Below are 20,191 nucleotides of genomic sequence, written 5' to 3' on the forward strand. Positions count from 1 at the left end.
GGGAAAGTATTCACTTGCAGCTCAGCAGTTAATCTCCGACAGAAATTGTAAATGTGAGGAAAGTCGGTTGATGATAGCAAAGCTTGGGAATGTACAGTTAGACATTCAGTAATTGCAGAGGAGGAGGAGTGGGAATCTGAAGTGCTGGGTGTGTAGATGGTTGTAATTCCAGGAGATTGTAAGTGAACAAGTTATTTGGATTTTACTTGTTTACGGTCAACTCAGAGGCAGGTCAGTGTTTTCAGCCGTGGACCAATTATTTTCTTATTGAGACAAATGTTTGTATAAATATATTTTTTTTTCTATAAACATGTCATGGGGTTTTTTGGTGGTGTGTTTTTGGTTTTTTTTTTTTTTTGCTAGTGGCTATCCCAGCCGCACCCTTTTGATCCTGGGGGCTGACCTCAAGAGTATAAAACTGCTGTGGAATGTTTTATGTTTGGTCCAAAGGGCATTCTGGGTTGAGTTGATTTTGTCCCTTAGTTTATGATCAGTAGAATTTCTCGTAACGTTGTCCTGGAAATAGCCCAGTTGTCTGCTGTGATCAGATTTAAGCTATATCGGTGAGCAGCAATTGTGTGAATTAAGAATTTGTAATCCTGGAATATTAATTAATAGATTAAAAGACAGTTCAGAAATGCTAAACTCTTTTTCACTGATGGTTTTAAATTCCTTGCAATTTAGAAGCCTAATTTGTTTAGAGATTTATTTATTTTTTTTTTTCAAGGGAGGGGAGCTAAAGATGAAACAATATGTGTAAAGGGTTATTTAAATCTCTTGTTCAGGTTAGTGCATGCCTGTCACAAATTCATGCAATTAGTGGCGTAAAATATCCTCCATCTAACTGTATCTTTAAGCATTTAAATACGTTTGAGAATCTGTTTATTCAGCAGTTCTATCAATGTATCTTCTGAGTTTTATGTGTGACTATCTTCTGTTGTGCTAGAAGGTCAAACTAAATACGTGTCAGCTTCAACTCAGGCTTCAAACAGCTGAGCTGCAAAGGAGCAAACTATTGCTAAAAATTTGAACTTTATAAGGAGTATGAGCATGGACGCTGTTGTAGTTACATACCTACTTAGGAAATCAGGGTTCCATTTCTTACCAGGCTGTGAACTTCAAGGGCTGCTCTGGGCCATCCACGAAATGAGCACAGTACCTGCATTTTCAGGGGTCTGACTGGTGGAGCTATCTGACTGGAAGTTACTTGTCTTAACAAGTACCTTAAAATTGATAACATTTGCAGTTCTGTAGTTGCATAGAGGTACCAAATGTCTCACTTCATCATGGACAGTAACAACCCCAAAATGATGGAAAGAAGCTATTTGCTCACAAGGAAGATGCTGCTTGCTGGTTTGGAGCTAAGTTTCACATGGACAACATGCTTCTGTTTTGGTTTTGTAAAGCTTTCGTGGATTTCCTTAGTGTTCCTGGCTGTAACTCCCAATACAATTTGCAGATCAAAGAGGAAAACCCATATATCTCAAAATTAAAAACAAACAAATGAAAACCCCAGTACTGAAGTATCGTGCACTTAACTAAGTTTTTTTTTCTTTACAGATTGATTAAAGAAAATAAAAAACATCAGGAACTTATTTTGGAAATTTGCTCAGAAAAGGACAACTTAAAAGATGAATTAAAGAAACGAACAGAAACAGAAAAGCAGCACCTCAACATTATTAAACAGGTACAGATAACAAAACAGAAGTGCTGGTTAGTATCTCACCTATGTACAATCTCACTATTGCCACTGTTTAACAAGATGTCCTTGGTAGCATGGAGGCGAAGGAAGGAATGCCTGTGCTTATTATCCTAAGCTTTTTAAGAGGATAAATCTGCTCTTCCATTCCAAGAAATAGTATTCATTGGCTAAAAGTTCTTAGTATCTTTGGATAAACTGACTTCCTAGATTCAGATCACTTAAGTGTTCCATATCTGGAAATCTCTCTCAAGTCGAGAGTTCCCGTTTTATGGGTTGCCTTGGTGGGTAGGTTATGTGTACCTTGGCTTCCTGCTGGAGACACCAGTTGTTGAAGGTCTCCTAGACCTTTTTACAAAAAAAGAAAAGTTCAGTCTTTCATCCCGATAGGGTGATTTATTTCTCCTATGTAGACATAAAGTGTTTTTTCAAGCCCAATTTCTTTTAATTTGTCATCTTTATCTTCTGTTGTTAACTACTGCATCTGCTAATAGAAGTGAATGGATGCGTAGTTACTTGTAAATGTTAACAATATGTGGAACGTGTGTAAAGAGCAGCGCATATTAACTGTGGTCTTGCACATTATTTTGTTATTACTGGTTACTATATACTGGCATTTCCGCAGTGAATTGTTAGAACCATGACAGGCCAAAGAGGAACAGTGTGCAATGGTGTAGGCCAGTTTTAGTGTGGGAAGAAAAGATACCGCATCAGGTGTCATTGCTTGGCTGTCACGAGATCTGCTAGTGTTCCCTCAGTTGGTTGGCCTAGCTTTATAAACCAATTACAGCTCAGAAATCTGGCAAGAGGTAGTGTTTAAATTACTCATTTCTGTTTGCCAAAGTATTGGTGATACTACCCTAGTTGTCAGGTTTCTCTGTTAGTGTCTGCGTCACACAGAAATCTGTTCTCAAAGCAGTGTGGCAGGCTTGTGGTGGTCCAGAGGAATGTATTGATGTAGGTAGAAACTTTGTCTTTGGTTGATTTCAAAGAATCTTTGAAAGTCCATGATGTGATTGAAAATGGAATTGAAAAGTCTTATTTCTAAGCTACAAATTGGAATTGCATATGTCTGAACAAATCAGTATAAGCAGCTTACTCGTTCTCTTGTCTGTATTTCCGTGATAGCACTGTATGATTTCATGAAGCTCTATTATACAGCAATTGCTTTATCCCATTCTGAAAAAAAAAAAATATTTGTGAGGGAGTTACTGTTGCTTTCTGGGCAGATAAGAAGGATCTGTGATACTACATGCTTTCAGGTGATTTCAGAAAATACTGGTTTGGAGTGTAATATTTTCATGTTGTAATTGGGTAGCACCTGGACTTGTAAGTAATATACATTGCAGTGAAACACTTGAGTTTTTTTCATTAGCGATGTGTTTCAATGTTATAACGTCTAAATCAGTGTTTTCTGGTAGCTTTCAAGTCAGTGAAAGCTTGGCTGCGTTCACAACTGCAAGCAAACTGTACATGCATGTTTGTATGTGTAAAGTTTTTATTGGGCAATGATTCATCTGCAAAGCTGAGGAGGGTGTGATCAATTAATTGTGTGGTAACAGAAGCATTTTAGGTGGTTTTTGCCTTTCATGAAGCAGTTTGGAATTCCACAAAAATGTAAGATACAGACCCTGAGGTCTAGTACTTTTTTACACACCATCCACACACCCCAAGCCCAAATGAAACAAAACTAGCATTGGTGAATTGGCTTTCCCCTGGAACAAGAGGATAGTCGTTAAGGCACAGTCTGAACAACTTTTGGGCAGCATTTCAGCTTCTGTAGCCACTGCTTGCTCATGCCCTAGTGCTGCTGCTGCTTTTACTGAACTTGCATGACTGTGCCGTGAACGCGCTCTGGGAAGTGTTCCAGCTGAACACTGGTAATTATTCTTCAGCTGGATCAGGTCTCTGACTTGGTTCACCAGGCAGCTAAGACAAGTGCCAGCACAATGACTAAGCACCTCTTTATTTTACTGAGTTATTTTTCAATGAATAATTCCCAGTTGAGTTCAGTATGGATGCATGACTGCTTTGCTGGCACAGTGGAGGATATGGCACAGGGATATAGCAACAAAAGAGTGGAAGGTGAAACAACTTCAGAGAGCAGCCAGCTCTGCTCTGGCATCTCAGCATTTGCTGTCAATCTAATTTTTTGTGTAGTAAATTACTGTGTCTTGTGTTTTACTTGATACCGTGCATCTTCAGTCTCACTGAATATGAGAATTGACACTTCTCATGCTTGTAGTGTAACGCAGAGCTAGATGTTCATATGGATAGTTGCAGCTTGACAAGTGTACAATACAGGTAAATATCTGTTGAAGCATCTAATTCTGTGCGAAAAGATTCTGCCTCTACAGAACATGATCAAAGTCTTATTTTCCCTATAATTATATCATAATGTTGTCTTTTAGCTGGAAGCAAGAATGGAAGAGCTTAATAAAGAAGTGAAAGCTAGTAAAGACAAACTTTTAACTCAAGATGCAGCGGCCAAAAATGCTATTCAGCAATTGCATAAAGAGATGGCCTTTCGAATGGAACAGGTAATATGGAAAACCTTTAATTATTGAACATCTTATGAACAAACTTGGTTCTTGTAGGAAACGTGCAGCCTAGGTTGTTAGATCACTAGGTAAGGCAAAATTTTCCAAAACTGGAACTACTAGCATGTGGTTATATATGCATTTTTGATAACTGGCATCAGTGAATTTCGAATTGCTGTTAATATTCTAGAGTGCTTGATAACTTTTTAATGTGTATGTTGATATGTATGGAATTCAGCCCCCGAGGAAATCTCATTTTCCTTGACTCTGAGCTGATCTTGGTTCAGAAGGAGATAAAAGTTGGCAGTGGCTTTTTTCAGATAGGCTGTCACAAAAGTAGTATTCTTCTCAACTCCAGCACAAAGCTGTTACTTTGTCTCAGGTATTAGTGAGAGCTGAGATGATTTTTTTTTTTTCTTCTTTTTCTTCTTCTTAGTATCGTATTTTGCCAAGTACTGTCTCTATTGTATAAATTCTGAAGTTCAGCTTTTTTTTTATTTGAAGCAGAATTTGTTAGTGCTGGGGTGGGGTGAATTTGTAAAAGTAAGCCACTGAAAATAAGCCATCTGCAAAATAAGCCACTGGATAATGATTGTGCAGTTGGCATGTGGACGAGGGAAGATAGAGGACTAGTACTGGGTATTTGCAAAATTATTTTTTTACTAAAACTTACCAAATAGACTTCTTTCCTTCTGAAACAACAAATTACATTCCAAATTACTAATGTATTGATAACTCATTTGAGATGTTTAGGTGTGAAGCTGCAGCTGCTTAGATGTGTATTTACTGTTAGAAGTATGAGTAATTCCAGTACTTAAGTGGGATCTAATGTTAGTCTTTGCAAAACTGGAGCTTTTGAGTCCTACTTTGTTACGCTACTACACTGCAATACTGAAAATACCCAATGGTGTCTTGTAACTGCTAATTATGAAATACAAGGTTGATTAATTCTATTTTAATATTTTTCAAGGCAAACAAGAAATGTGAAGAAGCACGCCATGAAAAGGAAACGATGGTGATGAAATATGTCCGAGGGGAGAAGGAGTCACTTGACCTCCGAAAGGAAAAGGAGATACTTGAGAGAAGAGTGAGAGATGCAAACAAAGAAATTGAAAAGCATACTAATAAAATCAAACAACTTTCTCAGGAAAAAGGAAGATTGCACCAGCTCTATGAAACTAAGGTGCTCTAAGTATGCTGTATGACTTGAGTGAATGTTTAAAAGTACTATCAGAACAACCTTATCACTTGTTTGCTATTGTATCTGGTGAAAGAAACCTGTTCTCATTTGGTTTTGCTGTATAGCTGAGAAAACCCCTTTCCTTCAAGTGAAGGGGAAGAAGTTACTGAGTTCTCATTGTCATCTATTTGAAGTTCCTTTTAATATTTCCCTGAATATTACTTTGTGAAACATTAGGGGTTTTTTTGACAAAATCGAAAAGACTGCTTGTTGCAGATGCCCGATTTCGATGGAATTTCTAGCTTGTTTGGATTCTTTTTGAAAGGCTGTAATGGCATTATATTACTGCAGTCTTTTTTTGGCATTTTTCTGGGTTTTCGCTCTGTATTTTCTCTCCTTGTAGTACTATAAATTGGTACTAAAGCAATAGCATTTTTCAGGCCGGATTCCAAAAATTTGCCATTTTTTAGAAGCCCATAAGGGGCTCTAAAAGCCTCTTAAAATTGTCCAGGTCTTTGCGCTTCACAGTTTATTTCACGTGAAAGATCCCAAACTTGATAAATTAATGGGGTTCAAACTTTGATTTGTGCCTCTTCTGAGCAATTGTACTATGCACAAAACAGTCAGAAAAATACATCTTAAAGCCCTAAAAATTATGCTTCTGAAATAAAAAAATCACCTCTGTGTCCTCTTTCACATGAACAGGAAGTGGCAGCATGACTTCAGGTTTCCTAAACAAAACTCAACATACTATCTATAACTCCTGAGGATTACACTACAGCCTTACAGGAATTGTACTGCCCTCATACGGTGCTGCTTTAAACTTCTTTTAGTAAGATGGACCTATTATTTCAGAAACAGATTGGAAATTTGGCTTAATGCAGTGCTTTGTGGATAGTGGTACAGAAGGTTACGCCAGTAGTGTGCTTCTGTTAACATCCCTTCTTGAGACTGACTTACAGGGTAGGGATTTGACTTGCGTACATTTTGCTGTCAGTGCTCACACTAGTCTGCACCTGTATAGTTGGTAATACCGCTCCATTGGTGCAGCAGTTTTTCTCTGTAGCCTTGCATAATATATGACCTTACCATTTTGACCCTGTGTTTCCTCATTCTTTTGCCATAAAGAAGGGCTGTGCAGCTTACCCAGGAGATAGTTATTTTAGGTCAGAACTCTAGACTCCGTTTTGCCTTTTAACAGATATGTGGCATATATTAACAGTAATGCAGCCTTACCTTGTTATTCAAACCAGAACACTGATACTTTATTTGTCTGGATTATGGGTTAAAACATTATTGAGCGCTCTCAAGTCCGTGAGCTTTTGCAAAATCCACACACTAAAAAAAGAAACAAACCACCCTGCGTTTGACACTTGAGCAGGACTTCACACTTGAGTCTTGTTGTAGAAGCACTGGATGATTGAAATCTATAAAATAAAATCTATGAAATCTTCTTAGGATGGTGAAGCCACTCGACTCAACAGAGAAATAGAAAAATTGAAAGAAGAAATCAATTCTCACGTTATCAAAGTCAAATGGGCTCAGAACAAATTGAAAACAGAAATGGATTCACACAAGGTTAGTGAAGTGTTACTGCTACCATGACATGAAAATGCAGTCAGAGGAATGTAGTTGCTATCCTGTTTACTTTTTATATAGTACTAAAATCTGTTTCTAAAGTGGTTTTTTGTTTAATTTGAATATCTGCAGCAAAAGTCACAATAGTGCTCTTAAAGATATTGTTATGGAAATGGAAATGTTGAAAAGATATGAAGGGAGGATGTATGGGGGAGATCCTGTTTAATCTGGTGATCAACTTTTAATTTGTTTGTTGGGGTTTTTTTTATGAATTAACTGTTGTCTTAAGTTAGTTTTTATGTGATAGAGTTAAATCTATCATCTGAAAACATGCATGGCACATAACCAAGAGGTCCTTTTGTTGCACTTTCAGTGTTGGAACAAACAAAATTGCATAAAGTAATAGTTGAATGGACCAAGAGGAAAAAAAAATGCTGGGCATTTTTTTGTTGTTGTTAGTTCTTTCCAGACTGAAATAGGAAACTTTTATTATGAGAAATGCTTTTTTCAAGTTAGATAAATAGGTTTAACCCATTATTTATTACTGATTTTGTAGGAAACCAAAGAACGCCTCAAAGATGCAACGACAAAATTAACTGAAGCAAAAGAAGAAGCAGACCAAATAAGGAAAAACTGTCAAGAAATGATAAAAACCTATCAAGTAGGCACATTTTCTTAGGAGGTGAAATTAGTGTTTGACATCTGAGTCATCTTTTTTCCTCCCTTTCTATCTTAAGCTGTAGCAGAGAAGAATTATCCTATGAGCTACAGAGCTGAGATGACTAGTCACTGATTTCTTTACTTGAATGTTGTTAAATAAAAGGGAAAATGTTTGTCTTGATAGGCATGCAGTGTGGGTGTTTTTCCTGGCATGTTCAGAATTATTAGATATGTACCTACAGAAAAGAGACTCGGTGATGTGAAAAGCTGTCTGTATGCTCATAAAATCAGAAAGGGGAACATAAAACTCTGAAACGATACTTACATGCCTTTGATCCTTTTAGGAGTCAGAAGAAATTAAATCAAATGAATTGGATGCAAAACTCCGAGTAACTAAAGGAGAACTAGAGAAACAAATTCAGGAGAAGTCTGATCACCTGGAGGTAAATATGTGGTGTGCGGAGACAACACGGTTGGCAGCTTAGTAGTTAAGAATGCCATTGAGTTTTTAATTTTGAGAATTTTATTTTAAGCTGTTTACAATTTTTGCCAAACATTTTTCTTTCTGGCCTACAGCCTGGGTGTCTGCATCTAGCCCTGCTTTTTAGAGGATGTTTTCAGCTGTTACCTTGGATGCACTTTTTAAAATCAAAGTTACGGGAGAGGGATAATATAAAAAGGATGAAATAACAGCTCTTTCATTTATAAGCATGAATGTTGCTATAATTTAGAGCACAAATTCAGGTGATAGGCAGGCCTTTCTCTGACCAGTATTTTGCCAGGTTATATGGCAAGGAGAGCCAGGGAACAGCCTGTGTTCTGTGTAGAGATTTGCTAGTCCAAAGGCTAAATTCTCTAATGATTTGGTACCTACTCACAGCTCATATGTGCATATCCCATCTTCACTTTGCCTAGAACTTTCCCCAGGGGCTGTTGTGGCTTAGATTTGTACACCTAAAACCAAAGTGGGTAATCTCACTTTTGTTCTCAGTTCTTCTGAGAATAAAGAAGCTTTTAGGCTTTGCTTTTTGAGTAAGTAAAACAAACCTTTAGGGCTACCTGTTCTCCCTTAAGCCCTCTCAGCTTTTGTGGTGGCCTGCATTGGCCTAGATTTTTTTGACAACACAGGAGATGCCACTGTACATTCAGATTTCTCAAGGAGTTTCTCACTCTTTAAAAAGGTGCATCATGCAAAAATAAAAGAACTGGAAGACTTGAAGAGAACATTTAAAGAAGGCATGGATGAGCTCCGAACACTGAGAACAAAGGTAATGTGTGTTGTGTTGGGATTGTGGGGCTAAAGGCATAGTATTGGGGTTTGAAACAAGACTATATTCAATCTGTTAATTGTATTTTTACTTCTTTTGGAATAAACAGTGTGACTAGAGACTGGCTGGCACAAGTCTAGAAGGGATACATAACTGTGACTCTGGGTAGCCTTGCTTAGGGAGTATCAGTTGATCCATAGTACAGCAACATTTTGTTTCATGGTATGTATCTCATTTGACTGAAAAGTTGTAAGAAACATTTTAGTAAACATCTTGTAAGTTTAGTAACTTTGGAAAATGAAAAATACTTGTAAACTTTTTCCTACATGTGAAGCTAGTTTTGTAGAGGTCATACATGTGACCTCTGGTAAGGCATGTATGCTATCCATAACTTCTGAACAGTCTGTAGATTAGTGTGCCAGTCCCTCTATCCAGAGCAGGGTTTTAGCTCAGTAGGACCTTAGAAAAAGGGAGGAGGGCATAATAAGGACTTGGCTTGGTAACTGGGGAAAGATGATGTCTTTGGCTCCTGGTCCATTAGACTGATAAGTTTTAAGTCTTTGGACAGTACTGATGTTAATCATGCTTGTTGAACTTCATTTTTTTTGCATTTTTTATCTGTTTATTTTTCTGACTGTATTTGATCTGAAATATTTGGGATATTGTTCTAAGCTACTTGGAATCACCAAAAAATAACACAGGAGTTTTGTACAGCGGTCTAGACATTCGATCAGAATAATTCAGCCCTGAAGTTTGGGAGAATAAATAGTTTCTGATTTTTTTTTTTTTTTTTTTTTGTCTATTTAGGTAAAGTGTCTAGAGGATGAGCGTTTAAGAACAGAAGATGAGTTATCCAAGTACAAAGAAATCATTAATAGACAAAAGGCTGAAATTCAGAATTTACTGGACAAAGTCAAAACTGTAGATCGTCTGCAGGATCAGCATCAGAGGTACAGCTATGCACTTTTAAGAATGATGTAAAAGATTATCTGGGATATGGAAAGTTTGGGATTTTTTTTTTAATTGAAATTATCGATGCTTTAAAATGTATTGTTATTTAAAGATTCCTTGTCCTAATTTAAGTGTTTGTCTAATCTAAATCAATATTGCTAGTACTGGAGACCACTTTATAAGACGAAGGGATTGAGACTGATAAATCTAATTCTCACATCTTTCATTACTGGAATAAGAAGTGTTTGCTTTCTGGCATACTCTGTAGGAAGTTATGTCTTCTAGGTGTCTGCCCCAGTGCTTATTTCATTGAAAGATTGGGGAAAAGCAACTGAACTGGAAAGATAGATTGCTTCAAAATTGTGATGGTTGAATGAAAGTATTTAACAAAATCAATTTTATATATTTGACAGATGCTACATTCAGATAGTAGAGAGCATGTGTATTTCTAGTGGACTGGAATTCATTCTTTGTCAAAGTTTGCTCATTTAAGAATGTGAGGGAAATAATCTTGGAGAAGAGTTGGGCTTGTGGATACTCATGAAGTATCTGAGCATAGTCATGTTTCTATAGGGTACATATGGAGGATAAGCAGCACCACCCATGTGTCCCTCCTGTGCTTTTAAATGGTTCTTATTTATCATTGAAAAATATTTTGGTGATTATATGCCTTCCTCAGGGTTTAGAGAATGAAGCATTTTCCATTTGCTGTCTGCTGGTCAGCTGTATTGGCACCGTGTCATCAGCCTTTCTAGGGAAATTGCAATCTGTTAGAGACAACCAAAGCTTGCGCTTCAATCAATAACACTTATTTTTCACTGGGGATCTTGCCAAATGAATTAAAATGACTGATCACAGTGTGAAACTACAAATGTGTTTTTCCAGTATCTTTTCCTCTCTGTAATTGAGACATGCTTAAATATGTCTCTTATTCCTATTCAATTTGGATCAAACTTTTTTTTAAGTATCCTTCCCATACAACACTTACTATCCATACATCAGTTTTCATATTGTCTTTTACTTCTCTGACTTTAACATGTTTCCAGTACCCCTTAGAATGTTTGATAAAGTTGTGGAATCTCAACCAGAGATTTAAAACTTAGACCAGTAAATTCCCATTATCATCTATGAAAGAGAAATCCTGGAATCTTGACCTCTGTTTTTCTTATAATTGTGTAGAATAAATAAGCTTACTGCCTTTCATTTTCCTGGAAGCAAATGGAAGGAATTTCATCTTCATTCACACAAAATACAAAATCTTACCTGTTTTCGTGATGAGAAAAGAAGAGAGGAGGCAGGTTCCTTTAACACAGGAAGAGAAGATGGAAGGGAGATGTCCTTAAATCTATAAAAGGCTATTACAAAGGGAATTTTCAGCTATCCTTGTTCACTGGAGGAAGGATAAAAATACGGAGTTTTGTAGGAAAGATGATTTTAGGTTGAATGCTGGGAAGAATTTTATGGCTGAACTTGGATACTGATTACCTCCGGTGTTGCCTGCTCTCCTTCATTGGAGAACTTCAGCGATAAGCTAGAGGTCTCTTTTAGGATGGTCTAAACACTTAATTTTGGCTGGTTCAACCCTGACTGTTAACTACAGATTTCTGCTATCATAATGAAACAACTTATTTGGAAATGTAAAATAGAAGCATAGCTTTCTGGCATAGGTTTTAAATGGGAGCTATAGGTGAGATATCTTGCAGCATAAATGGCTGAAAAAAAAAAATCAGTGCTGTAGTTGTTCAGTCTTAAGTCTTCTGACAGGTGGAATTAGCCTTAAAAAAGACTGTAAAAGGCAGGGCACAATACATTTGATGATATCCTTTGGTAGTGCTCCGCAAGCTAACTTCTGTTATCATTCACCACATGAGCTCCTCATTTTGGTAGCTGGAAGCATGTAACTTAGAGTAATGGAGTTTAGTAGAATTCAGATACTTAGTTTTACAAAATTATAGTTCATTTTCAGAACGATTAATGATTTGGATTGCCTGAGCCTCACCTCTGCTTGAAGAAACGTTTCTGTATGGGGTTGTTGGTTTAAAGTGAATTGAGCCTCCTGGTAACTGCACTGCCTGACAGGAAATTAAGAGATGTGTGCCTTTGCTCTGTAACTTTAATTTTATTTTTAAATTTAAATATACACACTCCCTGTGAGAAAGAGGTGAGGGTTTTTCTGCTGATGTTGGAACGTAAGGTTTTAGAAAGGTGTAGAAAATCCTGTGATTGAAGAACTAATGAAATAATATTGCAAGAGCAAATGAGGAGGACGTTTTTAGCTGCACCGCTTGGAGAGGGATGTTTCAGAAGTCACTGTTCTGCTGTCCTGGAGAAGCTCAGAATCGGAGTATTTCCCCATCTCTTAAAGACAAGTCCTTTTACAGAATGACCACCTTTGTTGGATTTGCAGACCTGTCCCTTACCTACAGTATCTGTTTTTGAGGGTTTTGTTTATACCCTATACTCATGGAGTTGAATACAGAGAGATGGTCTTCCTTGAGGAAGCTAATGGCTGCATGTCCTTCTGTGGGATACAGATACCTCGCACTGCAGCATGCCATGAAATGGAATCTGCAAACTCCCTTGACATTTAAAACCATGCAGTGACTAACAGATGCCCCAGGGTCATTAATTTGTTGTTCTGCCTTATTTGGTCTTGACCTGAATGCTTTTATTTCAGTACAGTTTCATGTCTTAAAGCTCAGCTTATCCCTAATAAGATACAACTGTTTTGGCAGAGATGAACAAGAAATCAGTGCTTTAAAGGAAGAAGTAGATGGTTTCAATTCTCTGATTGCTGATCTCCAGAAGGACATTGAAGGTAGTCGGAAAAGAGAATCTGAGCTATTGATATTCACTGAAAAATTAACCAGTAAGAATGCACAGCTTCAGTCTGAAAACAATTCCTTACAGAGCCAGTTGGATAAGCTTTCTTACAGCGAAAGAGAGCTGCAGAATCAGCTGGAATGTGTTCATCAGACTAAAGATGATCTGGTGAGTACAGTGTGCAGCTTGGTTTTTTTGCACTAGTAAGATGTCTGATGCTGGTAAAGATGTGGCACATGAATTCCACCTTGTCTCTTTACTTACCTGACTGCAATTTCTTGGTGGGCTTCCCAGTTCGATAGAATAATAGGAGTGGGATATGAACACCTCATGGTTCTAAGGGGAAAGAAATACTGAGGCACACTGTGCTGGATTGAGGGCGTGTTATTATGTTGCTCTTTCTGTTTTTCTGGAAATACAGAGTTGTTCTCTGTGCAGCTTGTCATTGAAACAATCAAAAAGGTTGCAATTTGCCTGTGAAATTATTACTGTCAACTGTTTCGAAGTTCCTGTTTGTACTGTGAGATAAATGTAACTTTTAATAAACTTTGTGTCACGGAAGGTGATGTGACTGCACTGTACACCTCTGCATGGTGCTCTACTGTATCCTGTAGATATTTTGGAGATAGTTCGTGAGACTTACTGCAGTGTTGCACTGTGCTGCATATGCATTTGCAGTGGTAGTGTTTAGCCTAAATAATAAACGTAAAATATGAATGATTTGTAGGTGAAAAGTAAAAGTGCAGAGTTAGGGCTGTTTATTATGCAGTATGGTTAGGCTGGAATATTTTTGTATATGACTGAAAATAAAACTACAATTTCAGGCCACCAAGTTGCAGAAGGAGGAGGATCAGCGAAAGCTAGAGGTTGAGACCCTACAGGCTCAGCTAGCTTCAGAGCAGAAAGAGCTAACGGCGCTGAAGACCCATGTGGATGAACTGAAAGATGAACTGGCTACCCAGAAACGCAAGCATGCAGCAAACCTGAAAGATCTCACAAAACAACTTCAGCTAGGTTGAAATTATTTTCAGATATAATGAGTCAGACCTGTCTGTAAGCCCCTTCCACAGCATCTGGTAGAGACTAGGGTCCTGTCTGCGTACGCCCACTGTTTGAACATAGCCCTTCAAGCTCTCCGTGTCCCTAAAGACAGAGTGAACGAGCAAGTTAGGTCTTGGGGAAACTGCAGTTACAGGAAACAGGACCTGGTGTCAATTTTCAGTCTTAAACCTATTTCAAAAATTGTATTTAGATATAAAATGAAAGATCTATTTTGAAAGAGCTTGGTCTTTGTTATCATGTATGTGACTAGTGAAACGTCCCTGTGGGTATATATGGATCCTGGTCTGCGTAGGAGTATGTTCAAAAGTTGCTAGAAGTTTTGTAGTTGCTGACTGTATCAGGAATTGCTGGTGACAGTTATTTTTTAGTGTATTAAACAGAATGCTTCTGGTTTTAAAGATGGAGATGGAGAGACTGGTGACTAATTTTGTCAACAAACAGAAATCATTAAATACCCAATAATACATATGCTCTGAACGCAAATCGATTTGAATGTAATCCAATCTGAAATGCATTTGAAAGAAGAGGTCCTACTGGCATTGTGCAAGACAAGTTCCATGTCTCTCTCTGTATATATATGCACAGCTGTGCACTTTCCCTCTTGCTCCCTGCTGAATGAGTGGTGCTTCTGGTACAAGAACTATGCTCAGCTCCCAGTAGTGATACAGTTATGAGATCCCGGAACTGAGTTGCCATTCTGTTGTTCAGTAGTTATTTGCATGGCAATCCTAATCAAAAGGGAAATCAGATTTAAGTCTTACTGTTCCCAGTTAATGCTCTGTATGACATTACCCCCTTTAGCTGGCAACTACTGTAGGGTGTAGGGATCTTGGTGGATGTGGCATCCACGTGCTTCATGGTTGGGGGCAGGGAGAGAAGGGGGAGTCTTTTGTTTGGGGTGGGGGGAGGGTTCCCTAAGATTTTTAGTTCCTACCATTATCTTTTGGTTGTCAAGCCATGTTAAATTAGTGCAGGTCAGAGAGGATTAGAGTTTTTGTATGCTGCGTAACACTATGATTTTAGGGTTTTAATCTCCTGTTGGTAACCATAATTTTATTATACTTTTAGCACGGAGGAAATTGGATCAGATGGAAAACGGTAATTATGACAAAGAAGTCAGCAGCATGGGGAGCCGTTCCAGTTCATCAGGTAATATAGCAAATAGCGGGGCTGCCAAAACAATCATTCGATCTTAATAAGGTTGCCGTGGTGTGCTGCCGTGAGCCCTTGCTCTTTCTGTGATTTGTGCGTATGCAGTGTGTGGGCAGCCTCCTGTTAAAGCTGACAAAATAGCCTCACCAAAATGCACTCAGCTGAATGCAGTTGTTGGTGCTTATTATGAGATTGAAGTTTAATATTTATGTATTTTGGTTCTTTATAAATGCCTACCTTTTTTATTTTGTTGCTTTTATGTTTGAAGGAAGCTCAGAGAACTCCAGTTTATAGAGGACCCCTTAAACGCTGCCAGAGGCAAAACAGACACCAGCAGTGGCTTCCAACATTGTTTAATTGCACTATTGACAGTTGCAACTGTGTAAATGATAAATCAATTAGCATGTTTGGAGGCACCTCTGTATTTGTGAACAATTCATTACTTTCTATCCAGTTAGAAGTAAAGTAGTTATCTTTTAGCACTGAAAACAACATCTGTTTTCTTCCTAAATGTCTTTGGGTTTTAAGTTTGGTTAGTTCTGTCAGTGTCCTGTAATCTCACTGTATAAGAGAGATAAATACTTAGAGAGAAGAACAGAAAGAAAATAGTTCAAGCTCCAAGTGATCAGTGCTGCAGAGTGTTTATACATAGGGCTTTTGTCAGTCTGTACACGTTTTTCATAGCATAATTTTAGTGGACTCCAAGACAGCTATGTTAAACATTGCCTCCGTCTGGTACAAAGTAATACGAATGAATGTGAAGGTACTTACGCAGGAATAAGCATTACTGAAGCAAGCAGACTTATACTAAAGGAACTGTGCCCATGCTAGGGGACTACCCTGCTGCTTCAGCATGTATCATTGAAATGGTATAACCATTGTTTATATAGAACCCCACCAACATAGAAGGGAAACTGATGTTCAGAAGAAAATGTCCTAAGCTACTGAAATGTAATGAATGCGCGCACTGCACCAGTGGAGATGTTTTACCTGGTATAAAAGCAAAAAGAGCTTTTACAAAAATGGATGTATTGGCAGGGTCCCTCAATGCGCGCAGCAGCAACGAGGATCGGTCACCTGAGAATACTGGATCTTCGGTAGCGGTGGATAGCTTCCCAGAGGTGGACAAGTCTGTCTTGGTTGAAAGAATACTAAAGCTACAGAAGGCACATGCTCGAAAAAATGAAAAGATGGAGTTTATGGAGGATCACATTAAACAACTGGTGGAGGAAATCAGGAAGAAAACAAAGTATGTTCTGAGTTCTTTTCGTACAGTTTTTTGGCACTGAGCTGGTGCACTAGGCAAGTATTCTGGATTTTATGTAAGACAAGTAATTGTCTAAATGAAAATGTGTTAAACAATAAAAACACTGCTGTGACAGTAGATCTCAAAGGTGGGATTAGTCTTGGGTTTTTTTTCCTCCATATCTTTCCCCAACCGTTACAGTAATTGCTGAGTTGTTTGCCACTAAAATTTTTCAGGAGGAATAGAATGGTGCAAGTGTTTTTTGGTAGTAAAATGGTCACCAGGTGGCTGATTTGAGGTGGACTGCTGCCACTGGCTAACAGAAGCATCTATTCTCTTCATGTGCTTAAAAGGGTGCTGATTGTAAGTGTTTGTTTTGGAAGGAGACTGTGCATAATTCCAGATGGTATTCTGGCAAGCATATCAAACAAACAGTGTATCTGAGCCAAAGGTGGTCAGTATTTAATGTGTGAGACAAGATTCCGCTTAAATGGAAATCTCATCTTACAGAGTGATATCTGGAGTTTCAGTTAGGAGGGGAAGAGATTGTGGCATATACCTTCCTCTGTAAAGTACAGTTGTCTGTTCAGTATAGTCCTTGTTTAACGAACCTATACATTTATTCCCATCTGGTACGATTTCACAGAACATGATCACAGCTTGTGAAGACTCTTGAGCAGAGATCTTTGTAATTTTTGTCTCATCTGTAGAAAGCTTAAGATTCCCTGTCTGGAGTCTTTCAGCAAAGAAAAACAGACAGGCATTTTTTTAAGTACCTTTTTTACTCCTGTAGCAATATTACTTTTTCAAAATACTTCTAAATATGTAAACCTTGTGCCTTGAAGTGACTCAGCTTACCAGTATCTGCTATAGCACCTGTGGTATCCCAGGTTCTCCTCTGACCTAGAAATTGCAGGAGTTGATTTTCACTGCCTTTTCAGTAATAGAGTACTGCTTTAAAATAAAATTACTCTTATGTCAGGAATCTGAAGTTACTTCAACGTCTGACTTTTCACTGCATTGTAATGCTATAATGTTTTTTAAATTTTTTTCCCCCCCTCCAGAATTATTCAGAGTTACATTTTGCGGGAAGAAGCTGGAACACTGTCATCAGAGGCCTCTGACTTCAACAAAGTACACTTGAGTAGGCGGGGTGGGATTATGGCATCGCTGTATACATCTCATCCCGCAGATACTGGTCTCACGTTGGAACTCTCCTTAGAGATAAACAGGAAGCTGCAGGCTGTGTTAGAAGATACATTATTGAAAAATATTACACTGAAGGTGAGTAGCTATGCCAGTTCTTCAACACATTCTTGTGGTTCCGAGATAACTGCCTGCTGTTAAAAGGAGGAGGCTTTTCGGGAGTCAGCTCGTTGTGAATTGGTGATGCTGATAGCATTGGTGTAATCAGAGTTCTGTAACACAATCCACGCTGAACCTCTGTTTTGTGTGCTGCACTAATGGGTGGCTGCTTGAAATAAATTCTGGGCTGCCTGTGCATTCAGTGGGGAAGGGCCTCTCCATCCTCTTTGCCAGTCACGTGGAGCCAGGGGCATGGGTTCTCCATGCCTGGCCCTGTAACCAGTAGCTTGGGAACCCTCCTGAGCTATTGACTACCCATGTCTGCTGCAAGGGGAAGATGGCAGGCTGGAAAATGATGTGCAGGCTGCCAGATGGACTGCAGTGTTCTGCAGAAGTTGGAGATCTCTTCCTGTAATTATCATTCCTCTTGAATGCTATACTTTCTAGACAGCCTGTAGAATATTAGTAACTGCAAAAAAAGTCTTACTGAGAGCTCTGCATCCTTTATTGAAATTAGCTTGGTTTTTCTCCAACTCTTGTCTAATCATTTGCGCTTGTTCTGGATACTTGAAAGTATCAACCTGCTGACATAAACAGTAATTTTAACTTATTAGTGCATTTTGTGCTGATTGACTCATTTTCCCTTTTTAACTTATCCCGTATCCTTTTTATTTCCCCTCCCCCCCAAAGGAAAATCTTCAAACTCTAGGAACAGAAATAGAACGGCTTATTAAACACAAGCATGAACTGGAACAGAGAATAAAGCAGACATAACTAAAACTTTTATGGAATAACCAACATGAAGATGCAAAAAAGGCAGGTGCTACAGGCCACTGGTTTTTTACATTTTTCCTGAAATTTGATTGCCTGCCAGCACAAGCATCTGGTAGTTTGCATATACAGGCTTACTCGCGTGAGATCTCCAGGGTTTGGCATCGACGTGGTTCTGTCTACCCAGTACCAGCCTGAGGTGTTGCTGACTTTTACTACACACTACGTTTATCTAAAACTTTTATTTGAAATGACACACAGATGCTTCGCAGTGCATACTATGTTTTGATTGACTTGCAGTGAGATTTTAATTTCTGCACTGTATAATTAATCAGCCTCTTAATGATGGAGCTTGAAAAAAATAAAACCAATTATGTCTTAGTTGCTGTTGAACATATCCAGTGCTACTGGGCTTTCAGACATAATTTCCTTTCTTGCATATTATTTCTGATACTTAGGTTGATTAAGCGTTTTTGACATACACATGGAAAAATGCTTTGTCAGAAAATTTTGGGGTTTAAGTGGTGGCCATGATATTGCGTATTTTTCCGCTTTAGGTTAACATTCACCTGGTTGGTTTCTTTATTCAACAGAAGTGACACAACAGTAAAACTAAGGCATTAAGAAGCTTTCTGATTTGGTTGTTGAGTATGTGTAATTGAAACAAACGTCAATTCAACAAATCCTGTAAACCCTTGACCTTCAGACATACGGATCTAAGGAAGTCTGGTGTCAGATGACTGGTTAATAAAGGTCTCCGGCCTTCTGCATAACTAACAGCATTTTAAAAGTAGGAGTTGTAACTGCCCATCATTACCTATGTACAGGTAGACATCGTGATTACATCTGTTTTCAGATGATCAGAAAATCTGTTTTCAAAAACAAATGGAAGCTAACTAAGTTTTTTCATTAACTGTGGCTAGACCAGCCAGGGAAAGTAATAGTAAGAAATGGGAAATATAGCTAAATGGGATTTTAATCTATTGGTTGGACTGTGAAAGTGGCACAGAAATCTGTGCGACTCCTTAATTTTACTGTTGTGAAGAATTAGTTGGTCAAAATGGCATGAACTGAGAACTGTTACTTAGTCCTTCAGTGGCTGAAAGGGTGATGGAAGATGATGATCAAGGTGACAAGGTTCTGGTTATTCACAACATCATGTTCACATTTTAATTCCAGGATAGGTAATTTACATGTCCTGAAATATATCTATTCCAGCAGTAAATGCATAGATTTCTGTATTTATTGCCCTTTGACCAAAACGAATTGATGAGATCACAGTGTAAATATATACTTTCAGGTTTTTATTAAATACTTGAACTTCCTATTATCATGCAAAAAGATTCAATGTACATTTACAATAGCAATGCTTTAGCTATTTTAATCAGAAAGCCTGAATCCAGCAGCCCACAGGGGGATAAGGTATCAAAGCATCTAGGTGACTTAGGGGTATGTACTCCATTTTCAGGTGCCACTGAGTCACTTGGGCTTTGTAATGAACCAGATTGAGCAAAAGGGCCTGAGTTGGTTTGAGTAGTTTGATTCAAGACGGTGAGATTTCCTTTTTACTTTAAAGATGGGCATCTCTGAAAGTCCTGGCAGGATCAAGGCCTGATTTGTGGTTCAGAGAGCTTCAGGAGCCTTGGATGGCAGGTCCTTTCAGTGTCAAAGGATTCCTTTAGAAAGGGGGAGGGTGGAAGCAAATTATTTAAAACCTGGCCAAGCATTGTAGGAACTGAGCCTTTAATCTGGGTGGGGTTTTATACATATATTTTTCTAATTCCTGAGAGCAATGGTTGTCTGGAGTGCTAGGGAATTTGGACCAGTCCAGTCATGGGACTACCTCTGCTTTACTGCGAAGTGATGTGAAAATACCTGGCTCTGCTGAAACAGATTTGTCACCAGCTTCCAGGCACTAGACCTTCTGCTGAAAGAAAGTATTTGGAACAATTTGCA

The 20,191-nt window shown here is 38.3% G+C and overlaps 1 protein-coding gene across 3 annotated transcripts in view; it reads left to right on the top strand.

Annotated features, from left to right (window-relative positions):
- Positions 1 to 19,625, top strand: part of CCDC186 (coiled-coil domain containing 186) — a 36,365-nt gene extending 16,740 nt beyond the window's left edge. For all 3 annotated transcript variants that reach the window (XM_009635890.2, XM_035891501.1, XM_035891502.1), the window contains exons 3-16: positions 1,561 to 1,687; positions 4,111 to 4,239; positions 5,210 to 5,422; positions 6,878 to 6,997; positions 7,554 to 7,658; positions 8,002 to 8,100; positions 8,839 to 8,925; positions 9,733 to 9,875; positions 12,612 to 12,867; positions 13,524 to 13,713; positions 14,830 to 14,910; positions 15,952 to 16,162; positions 17,224 to 17,443; positions 18,155 to 19,625. In XM_009635890.2, coding sequence (XP_009634185.1) covers positions 1,561 to 1,687; positions 4,111 to 4,239; positions 5,210 to 5,422; positions 6,878 to 6,997; positions 7,554 to 7,658; positions 8,002 to 8,100; positions 8,839 to 8,925; positions 9,733 to 9,875; positions 12,612 to 12,867; positions 13,524 to 13,713; positions 14,830 to 14,910; positions 15,952 to 16,162; positions 17,224 to 17,443; positions 18,155 to 18,238 — 2,065 coding nt within the window. In that variant the 3' untranslated portion in view covers positions 18,239 to 19,625. The remainder of the gene's footprint in view (positions 1 to 1,560; positions 1,688 to 4,110; positions 4,240 to 5,209; positions 5,423 to 6,877; positions 6,998 to 7,553; positions 7,659 to 8,001; positions 8,101 to 8,838; positions 8,926 to 9,732; positions 9,876 to 12,611; positions 12,868 to 13,523; positions 13,714 to 14,829; positions 14,911 to 15,951; positions 16,163 to 17,223; positions 17,444 to 18,154) is intronic.
- Positions 19,626 to 20,191: the final 566 nt, after the last annotated feature.

Source organism: Egretta garzetta, unplaced genomic scaffold (assembly GCF_000687185.1).
Source record: "Egretta garzetta isolate BGI_Z169 unplaced genomic scaffold, ASM68718v1 scaffold273, whole genome shotgun sequence".
Lineage (NCBI taxonomy): Eukaryota > Metazoa > Chordata > Aves > Pelecaniformes > Ardeidae > Egretta > Egretta garzetta.